A 10,402-nucleotide genomic window follows, 5' to 3' on the forward strand; every position below is an offset into this window, starting at 1 on the left:
AATACATTTTTGCGTGTTTCATATGCAGTAATCATGTTAATCGATCTGTTACAGAGGGACTTGGGAGACTTTTCTATATATGTAAATAAATAATTGCATTTAATCAATGTTACGAAGAAATATGATCTGTTTTGTTTCACTTTATTATTTCATTATTTACCCAATTTCTGATTTAACGGTTGGTTTAAGACCCATGAGCGCTTTTTCTGTGTTCATCCACATTAACATATTACCTTAAAGAAATATAAAAAAGCATTTTCCTTATCATTCAGATTTTTAATGTCTGTAGATGCTTAGTAACACATTCACAATTAAATGTGAAATCAGAATTCAGACGCAAGGTTTATTTGAGGTCCCGCCAAGAAGAGCATTTTCTTTTTTCAGACGTAAAATATTGATAGGTGAGATTACGCGTTAAATTCTTCACACAACATCTTTCTACGATCCAACAAATATCTCAAAGTCTTGCTCCTCCGTTTGCTAATAGCTACGGCGTCAATCTCTTCAAACATTTTTTACGAAAGTTTTATAAAAGTTCTATTATAGTTTATTATAAAAGTACAATTAACAAAATACTCATTTTACTTTATAATTATAATGTGGTTAATGCGTAAAAGCTGATCTCTATTGATAATGGTTTTGCTTGTGCTACAAAATACAAATACAGCCAGGCATTGACCAGAGAAACTCATTTGTTGGCTGCTATCGCCCCAAACCTTATAATATAAATTCAGTTTTAGTGTCTACAATCCATATTCTGGGAAATTTTAAATCTCGTTCTTGTGACAGTTTTAATGTGTCCGGGTTCTCATTCTGCATATCACCCCATCTAAGGGTCGGAGGGATCCGGTATCTAATATCTTAAAGCTTTGTCCTTCGACCAACTCAAAATCAAACCTCTGAAGGAATTTGGCCATCACCACCTTCGCCTCCATCTATGTAAAGAAAACAGTACAGGTTATTGGATTCACCAGCATTTTATTTCATGTTTGCTTTTGGGATATTTTAAAGGAAAATTTCCCATTGTACAGTATTTCTAATGAAATTTCACGTGGAAGAAATATATGCATGGTTTATAAATGATCTCTTACTGTACAGAATCATAATGAATCATATTTCATACCTGTGCAAACACCTGTCCAATACAGGATCGATGACCCAGAGAAAATGGAAAATATGTATAGTAAGGCCTACAAGCAAACAAACAAAACATTACATTTATACAACGGCAGCAGGTTCTGTAGCGCTGTTACAATAAGAAAAAAGGGGAAATGTAACAAAAATAGTTAAAATAAAAAATAACAGAAACACATGTTAAGACATATGGGTGTAGAAGAAGAAGAGGTCTTGCCAGTTTACAATCTGTTCTAACGTGAGCCTCATACATGTACTGTATGTAAAACCAGGGAATACAGTTATGACCAAGAAGTATGTAGCATGTGTGACAAATTGAACCACTTACTTGGGGGCATCTGGGTGAAATCTGTCTGGATTGAAAGTGAGAGGGTCCTTGTAGTATTCCTCCATTCTTCCCATGACATAAGAGTTAAACTGTAAACAGAAAACGAAGGCAATGACAATGTTTTATATTTCTGATCGCAAGTTAAAAATAATTTGATGACATAATACGCATCAGTAGAAGAGCAGGAGGTTCAATCGTCTCTAAACATCCATAAATCGAACGCCTGGGTTCTAATAGTGATTAGCAGAGATTTACTGCACTGCTCGTGTGGCCATTAGGTTCTCTGGACCTTTATAGGCTCCTCTATGTAGGACAGCTGGATGTACTGTATACATGCGCATGTACAGGCGCATACTAGTCCTTCCAGGCAGCACATGGACTGCTATTTCTCTATTGTCACAGTGCAACTCAAGTCAGGAAGTCTCCAAAAACGCCAACAATTAAATGGAAAGAGCTTGGATGAACACAATAAGATGCTGTTTTCGTATATAAATAACTGCAGATTAATACGTTTCCCCCTTTCCTTTTTTATAAGATAACTTTCTTTTTCATTCCCAGTTCACTAATCATTTGCTATCTCTAGCAGCAACAGTATAGTAGTAGTGTAAGTAGCGCAACAGGAAGTGATGCCTGAGCGCAACAGGAAGTGATGCCTGAGCGCAACAGGAAGTGATGCCTGAGCGCAACAGGAAGTGATGCCTGAGCGCAACAGGAAGTGATGCCTGAGCGCAACAGGAAGTGATGCCTGAGCACAACATGACTTCCTGTTTAGGGTTCAGCACTTATAGCTTCACTCATTTTTGCCGATGTTTAAACCACAGCTGCTGTAGGCAATGTTTTGATATTGATGGCCGATGTACCTCAGTATATTATATTTTATACACTCGGAAAGGAAAACACAACTTAACTGCCCCAGAATACATCCACAATACATAATGTGCCGTCCCCGCTTAGGAACATACCATTAAAGTGGTGTTAGGGGGGATCCGTACTCCTTCCAGCACCATCTCCTCGCGGAGTGCTCGTGAAGTTCCCGGGGCTGTTGGGTAGAGGCGCAAAGTCTCCTTCAATACCTATGGAAGCAGGAATAAAAGGCAGAAAAACTCAAAACTGAATAACAGTAATAATGGGGCATTGTATGCAGGTTTTCAATAGCAACTAAATAGGCAGGAATCCAATAGTATCCGGACACAATATAGAATATAACATAGCATTCCATTAATAGATACAAAACTCTAGTAATCCAAATTTTGTGATATAATTCATGCAGGCCCATTTGCCTTAGGAACTGAAAAATATGCCCATTTGACCCGAGTATCTGCCCCTACAAGTATCTGGTAATCCCTCACATTCACCATGGGACCTCAAAAGAAGTTCTGTTATTGAAGTTACCTGTGACAGGTATGACAATTTCCCAAGGTCGTCATAGTCTAGATCTCTTTTTGAGCCTATAATCTCATCCACTTCAGCCTGGACCCTGTGGGTAAACAAAGATTTTTTTATTATTTTTTGCCCCCTCTTCAAAAAAAAAAAAAATGAAAAAAGAAATAGTAATAAAAATGTAATAAAAAATAAAATGAAATTAAAATGATAATTGTGTTGCAATGGCAGCAGTACAAAAAAAAATAAGTAAAAAGAATAATTAAAAATAAAATTAAATATAAAAAATGCTGAACATTTTCCTCAATACCTTGTACCCCTACCACTAGAAATATAAAATTAAAAAACCTTCACAAACCCAAAGTCTGAAGTAAAAAAAAAGTTTTTTTCCATTTTACAATATATCTGTATCAATAGATATTATATGTATTTGTATGATTTAAACCAAAACCCTTCTTATCTTGTATAGAATAACATATCATTTGTAAAGATGAATCATGATTGAAAAAAACTTATGGTAAAAATGACCAAAAATGTTCCTGTTCCTCGGGTATGAAAAACACTTGGTCAATAACTTGTAAAATCAGAGCAGCTCGGGTGACCTCAAAACTCTTTTTTTTATTATCACCTCCCCTGATACGGACTCACTTTTCCAGTATGTGGGGATTCTTCGCCAGCTCCATCACGGCGAATGATAACTGGTTAGCAGTAGTTTCTTGGCCTGAAAAGGAATTCATTTGTAAATCATTTCCCAGTGACACAACAGCAATAGCAGATTAGATAAAACCTGGCAGTTCCCCAGTTTATGGCTCGTGAGATAAATCCCTTTGCTTTACAGCTTCAGAGCACTGAAGCAGCTGTGGACTAGAGCTCTAGAGATATTCAAGCAGCGGCTGAACAATAGATGGCACAGGAGGTAAAGGAGGTCTTGGATCCCTTTGGTTTTAAGGATACTAGACCCTCCTGTAATCCCGTAGTACATGTGGACCAGTATGGTCCAGGGTGATGTGCACAGATTCCACTTCTTTTGTTGTTTTCAGTGACATATGAAAACAGCCATTGTCAATGCCTTCCACCATTTTGTTCCATTACATCAGATGGCCACATATTCCATCGTAACTCACTCGATCATGGCTCTTCAGCATTGATCAAAAAACTGAACATTCAAATACTTTAACACCAATCTGTCCTGGTACTGAAGACGTAACTAAAAGCCTGAGAGTCAATGCTCTAGTTCACTAATTCACTAATGAGTGTTGGATCCGTGATAGCCACGCTCTATGGCCCTTGCAGTTCTCCCTTCCCGTATTTTGGAATGCCCACCACATCTAGAATGTCTCAATTGAACGTACCAAAAAGTACAAATACATAATAGCCCAATGCAAACCTGCAATGAAGAACGTCACAAAGTTATCCACCAAACTTTCTGGGTCACACTCTTCTTCCAAGGCTGTAAACAAAGGAGTTACAAGATAATTTAATTAGTCTCTTTAACAGAAGAATTATTACACGAATCAAATGTCCATTCGTCATGTAGAGCTACACAGATAATTAAAAATGTTTGAAGAACAGTATAGGATTTTTTTCTACTGTAAGGGCGGTTGAGGTGCAGAATTCGCAATCAAATCTCATTGTCATAGGGATTTTCTGATATAATTCTTGCAGGTCAGGAGACTAAAACTGCAAAAGTCTATTGCATTTTTGTGAGCAAGCATATGGTTCAAAGTATGAATACATAATTCCATTTAAACTTGCACTGTACCTGCGCTCTTGAGTATCTGGGTGAGAATATCTACGGGAACCTCCTCTCCTTCCTCTATGGCCCTCTGTCTTCTTTCAATACACTCTTTTCCTGTTTGGCGGAGAAGCTTGACACTTTGATGGACTTTTCGGATAAAGGCTCGCTTTCCCGGCAAATACTAATTAGAAAGTAATTGGTAATTAGAAAGTGCTCTGTTATCAAAGTGAGGCGTAGAAGGCCTCATAATCCTCTCTTCCATCCTTTTGGTTTATAACGTCTGATGTTGCGATATACTTTACCAATGTATAGGGGGAATTTACTAACCCCTAAATCTGAGTTAATCTAAAACATTTTAGTTTATGTACCCTTACTTGCCTCCCGGGCTTATTGTTGCCAGGCTTGTTCTACATTGCAGTGGCTACTAATTAAATTGTATGTGATCAACAAAAATGCTTCCATACACACCTTTGCCAGAGGATTGCGTGTTTCTACCAAGCCTCGCATAACCGTTGAGATCGCCTGGGGAAAGGGGGTCTCATCGTCTTCTAGGGAGTTCAGCTCCATCCCAAAAGCAACCTGACCATTGCAAAGACAAATACAAACATGACGCTTGTGTTGTCGAATCTATCTATTAAACACACAATCTTGTATTACAAGATTACAGCCGATTATAAACCGAATGTTAATGATTTTGTAGCCTTTAAAAAATACACTAAGGATCAAAAAGCGAGAAGGCAAAGGCGTTCATGGGCAGGATTACCTTGGCGATGACATCCAGCGTCACCCTACTCATCATGTCGTGAATTTTAACCTCTTGTTTTCCATTGGCTTTTCCTGACAATGCTGTCATCAGGTCCTCAGCTTTTTCATTAAAAGGCCCCATTAAATCGATCAGGTAACTGGAAAACAAATACAAGAAATGATATAAAGCATGGTATATATATATATATATATATATATATATATATATATATATATATATATATGTATAGTCAATGTATGTCACATAAAAATCCACAGGATTTTTATCAAGCCAAGATCCAAGTGATAAATCACCTAAATGTAATTTTGCCCTAGGTTAGATTGTAAGCTCATAAGAGTAGGGCCCTCTTCTCCTTATTATCAGTATGCCTTAACAATTGTTAATCTTATTGTCAGATTGTGTCTCGTCAGTTGTAATATTATTGTTCGTTTTCACCGTGTCCTTATTGTAATAGTGCTATGAAATCTGCTGGCGCTCTATAAATAAATGAAATGTAGTGAATAACACAATCTATCAGGGGGTTGAGGGGGAGTAGGACTGTACGAGAGGGGCTGCTTGGGTAATTAATAGTATTCTTAAGCATAGCTTGAATTTGAGTCAGGATTCACACTTTATGAGTTGAAACAAACTTACGTTCGGCTGAACGCAGGGTCCATAACTCTCCTCTGTTTATGCCAATGATCATGGTCTCGATCTGTCACTAAACCATTTCCCATAAACCTGCAAAAAAGACATAGTTTGGGTATAAAGGTGTGTTTGTATGATATGTAAGGGATCATGAAGTTTATTAAATGAATAAGAAACATTTTCTCCATGAAACATATGTTTGAATGTTTTAAAAAGATCTACTTAGGACCCTCACCATTTGAGGCTTTCACATCAGTATTTATGGTGTTACTAACTGATCCACCTGGTCTAATAACAGCCCAACTGGGGCAGATGAGAGTTTATTCTGGTAATATTTATTGAAATATATTTACTGATATATTTATTGAAATATACAGGAAAAGCAAAGCAATATTAGGCAGTAATACTTGCTTAATGTTCACTGTCAGGTGGTTCATAGGAGAACAACTGGCCGGGTTTAATGCATACCAGCCCATCAAGAAAGGTGCTTGCTTGCCACCTTCTAGATCAGCAAAGCTGAACTTGATGAACTTTTTCAAACTAAGTTGTTATGTTGCAATGTGCTTAGTATCGAGATCTTGAGAGTTTGAAGTCTTCTTACATGACAGCTTTCGTGTACTTGGAGAAGTAAATATTATCCAAAATAACCAACATGATCCTATGATCTTAATCATGATCTTATTACACAAGAGAGAGTAGATAGAACTGAAAACACTGTCTCTCTCTTGTAGATAACCCGCATGAGACCCGATGAGAAACAGTAGATTGACTGCAGGAAAATGAAATAGTCTAACACCTACCGCACCCCAAATATATTAGCGACGCGGTCGTAGAAATCATCCTTGGAGTACTTTGTTGACATCAAAAATTCCTGTAACAAATAAAATATGCTAATACGATATAAAATAATACATGGACCCCAAATTTAATACTCCATGCCACCCTCCAGTTGCAACCACTGAAGGACACAAAGGTGTGTGTGATGTTAATAGGACCCAGGGACATATTTAGGATTTTTACGTCATTTGGATTAATACCTTCACTCCTTCTGGGCTAATGGCCAGTACCAACACCTTGTGTAACCCATTAATCCGTATTATCGGACCGTACATCTTCACCCTGAAAAAGAGAGAAATTTGCAAATACATAGTTCATTTCATTTGTAATTTATCTAAATGTATGTGTTGTCTCATTATAATACTCCATATCCAAATCTGGCTAATCTGGACCTGGCTACACCTTACTGGACTGGATGCGTGAGCGGCAGCAAACATACGCGGCCTATGGCATCTGGGACTGGACCACCAAGCATTTTGCCCAATGATCAGTTACAGCTATAAATTGGCTTCAATATTGGTTTATCCAAAGACTCATACTGGTGTCTGTAACAAGGCTGCTGGAAGTCATTGATGAATATGAAGCATTTATTGAAGTGTCCACCACAAAGTCTGTTCTATGTTTCCATGGTTGAGAAATCAAATTGTCAGCAGCATATAGTATAGCGATGGGAGAAAAGAAGGACATGAACTACAATTCTTATAGCATATTTTGTCAGATGAGCGATTTTGTGGAGTTTGACTGCATATGAGGAATGGAGAAGAAGGCCTTAAAGGACCCCAGGGCAGCGAGCATGTGAAGACGATTATATGTTCACACCGTCCATGCAATGAAAAACTTACCAATCTATAAACTGGTCATAGATCAGGTCGTTGTTCTTCATCAGCTTCATTATTGTGGGGGAATGTCCAAACAGGAAACTGCAAAAAATGATTAGAATCATCTGAAAACATCCTGGAAATCGCGACCAGACAACACATCTGTGTTACGTGTCAGGGTTATGATACAAAGTGGCTGGTGGTTTTATATTAGGGATCATGTATGGTTGGTTCTGGGTTCATTCACTAAACAGTTAAATCGATTGGGGACGAACTAGCTGAAGGCAGAGATTCTTCAGGGAATTCACCGGTCACTGCCTTTCTGGGCACTTATACGTTTTTACGAAGGTGTTTGGTGCAGGTCAAGCAAGGAGTCTTGGGGTGCTAATGGCACCAAGATCCATTGGAATACCTCTCCGTATTCTGTGACATGTCATTTTGCGCAGTACACAGTTGAAACATATTTTCCAAGTGTGCCTGATAACATTCCCATACTGATACCGTCATTCACTGATTCATTCATATACTGATACATTATCTTATATCTAGGATAGCCTTATTCCTATCCCGTGCATGCTTAAACTCCTTCACTGCATTAACCTCTACCACTTCTGCTTAGTTTTAACATGCATGGGATAGGTATAAAGCTATCCTATATATAAGATATGGCCAGGCACTAATAAAAGTATTGAGAGAAGACTAGATGGGCCGAATGGTTCTTATCTGTTGGCACATTCTGTGTTTCTAACACGTGTCTGCTGAAGCTTGAATCAAGTGTAATCGATCTGCTGCAGCATGTTCTTGGCACTGAGACTCTAACTTTTCTCCAATTGTTCCCCACATAGTCCAGGAGTCCAGATAATTATCATAAACTGCATTCACCCGGTGTCTAGTGTCAGCCCCAGAAAAACCAGTTCCCACAGGCTTTCAGTGCTGTCATTATTGTGCTTTCTGGTTACCAGGTTGGATAACTCTGTGCGTCTAACCACCCGAGTCCCTGCACTCAGCTAACCTCGGCTGTCACCTGGAACACTTATGAAAGACATAGTGAATAGGTTGGGTGTGAACCACAAACATTTGTCATCTTCAACCTTTTCCAGACCTTCCCTTCATGCATATGAGTGCCCCCTTTTCATTTTGCCCCCCTCTATGCATTGGCTTCTATACTCGACACCCAGCTATTAGGCTTGCAAGATAGTTTCAGTGCATCTAACAATTTCACATGCATTTAGTCACTCTGATTGGCTGCTTCAAGCAATTTTGAGCTTTCTTCCCTATTTTGTACTTAGGACCCTTTTTTGTACCGAGGACCCTCTCAGTGAGATGTTGGTGAGTTGGAGTTGAAGACACCAAGAGCCGATGAGCTCCTGTACAATATTAATAATAATAGTAAATATTAATTAAGGGTTACATGCAGCTCATCAGTGACCAAACGCCAAAGCGTTAATCTGCAGATACTCACCTGTCTCTGGGGGGACCTGGGATATGGTCATACTTCATGTGAACGTACTGGATGTATCCGCAAAAGACCAGAAAGCAGATCACGGTCAGGCTGAGGAGAAGCAGTAGAGCCCATGTAAGAGCAGCCCACAGCTCCATGATCTCCGTGGGTTTGAAGGGTATCGGGGGTAACAGAGCAGGGCTGTTGCTGAGACGGCTGCAGTTCGGTTAATGTAGCTGACACCGATCAGCATAAACAGGGGACAGCTGGACAAAGCAATAGAGTCGTCTCTCCTCCCCTTCCTTTCTCGGTAAATAACAAGGAGGGAGCTCAGCTCCGTTCAAGAGCAAGAATGCACTGTATACAGAGGTACTTCCCTATAGAAATCACTCCCCCCTGCACATAGGAAACATTCTGGCAGAGCCCCAGATCCTCCGAATAATGCTTCACATTCTATGCAGGGTAAAGTTCACAAGCATGAGAACAGCCTCCCAGCAGAAGTAGCAGCGGCGAATACAGCGAGGGAATGGATGGGATTGACATACGGCTCCTGAATCTAAGACGAGACCAACGACTGATTAAGATCTGAGTCTTTGAAGCAGAAAAAGCAGGCAGGCTAGATGATCCCAGTGGGTCTTATCTGCCGTCACATTCTATAGCTGGTTAACCTCTTAACGGCCAGCATATTTCTCTTCCTAAAGACCAAACCTTCTTTGCCATTTTTAACACGTGTTTATTCTATCATTTCTTTTCTCCAGGACAAGTATTGCTTTCTTTTGCAGCTACAGTCATACATATAAAACTTTATTTATTAGGACTCAAATATAAAAGGCTTATGAAAATTATAACAAAAATACATTTGTTTTGCAACAGTTTTCCTTTAGGATTTCGTCTTGCCATTCTTGACATAATACTACATCCTAGTGGTTGTTGATACCTCTTTTTTTCAGTATATAATAGCTGTAGCGTACCTAGCGGGGGCCGGGGGGGCTGTCCGCACCGGGTGCCGCTCATCAGGGGGTGCCAAATTGCCGGCACCCCTCCAGAGACGGGCAGCAATGTCCGCCGCTGGAGGAGAAGGCTCGCAAGGGAGCGGTATCGGAGGTCTTTAACAGACCTCCGGCTCCCTTGAGTGATTTTAAGCCAGTGGAACCGGCTTAAAATCACTCAAGGGAGCCGGAGGTCTGTTAAAGACCTCCGATACCGCTCCCTCGTGATCTGCGCGGCAACTGCTGCTGTGCGCTGGGGTTTGTTGGAACCGGCTTAAAATCACTCAAGGGAGCCGGAGGTCTGTTAAAGACCTCCGATACTGCTCCCTCGCGATCTGCGCGGC

At 39.7% G+C, this 10,402-nt stretch overlaps 1 protein-coding gene across 1 annotated transcript; it reads right to left on the reverse strand.

Moving 5' to 3' along the window:
• Window positions 1–255: 255 nt before the first annotated feature.
• On the reverse strand, window positions 256–9,577 carry LOC128505029 (cholesterol 24-hydroxylase). Its single transcript, XM_053475312.1, has 15 exons — window positions 9,091–9,577; window positions 7,653–7,730; window positions 7,011–7,092; window positions 6,774–6,844; window positions 5,980–6,066; window positions 5,344–5,482; window positions 5,049–5,159; window positions 4,605–4,761; window positions 4,230–4,292; window positions 3,491–3,563; window positions 2,855–2,939; window positions 2,425–2,535; window positions 1,463–1,551; window positions 1,124–1,190; window positions 256–935 (listed from the first exon to the last, which is right to left on the reverse strand). The coding sequence occupies exons 1-15, from the start codon at window positions 9,225–9,227 to the stop codon at window positions 792–794; spliced, it is 1,494 nt and encodes a 497-aa protein (XP_053331287.1). The 5' UTR covers window positions 9,228–9,577; the 3' UTR covers window positions 256–791.
• Window positions 9,578–10,402: the final 825 nt, after the last annotated feature.

Source organism: Spea bombifrons, chromosome 9, assembly GCF_027358695.1.
Source record: "Spea bombifrons isolate aSpeBom1 chromosome 9, aSpeBom1.2.pri, whole genome shotgun sequence".
NCBI lineage: Eukaryota > Metazoa > Chordata > Amphibia > Anura > Pelobatidae > Spea > Spea bombifrons.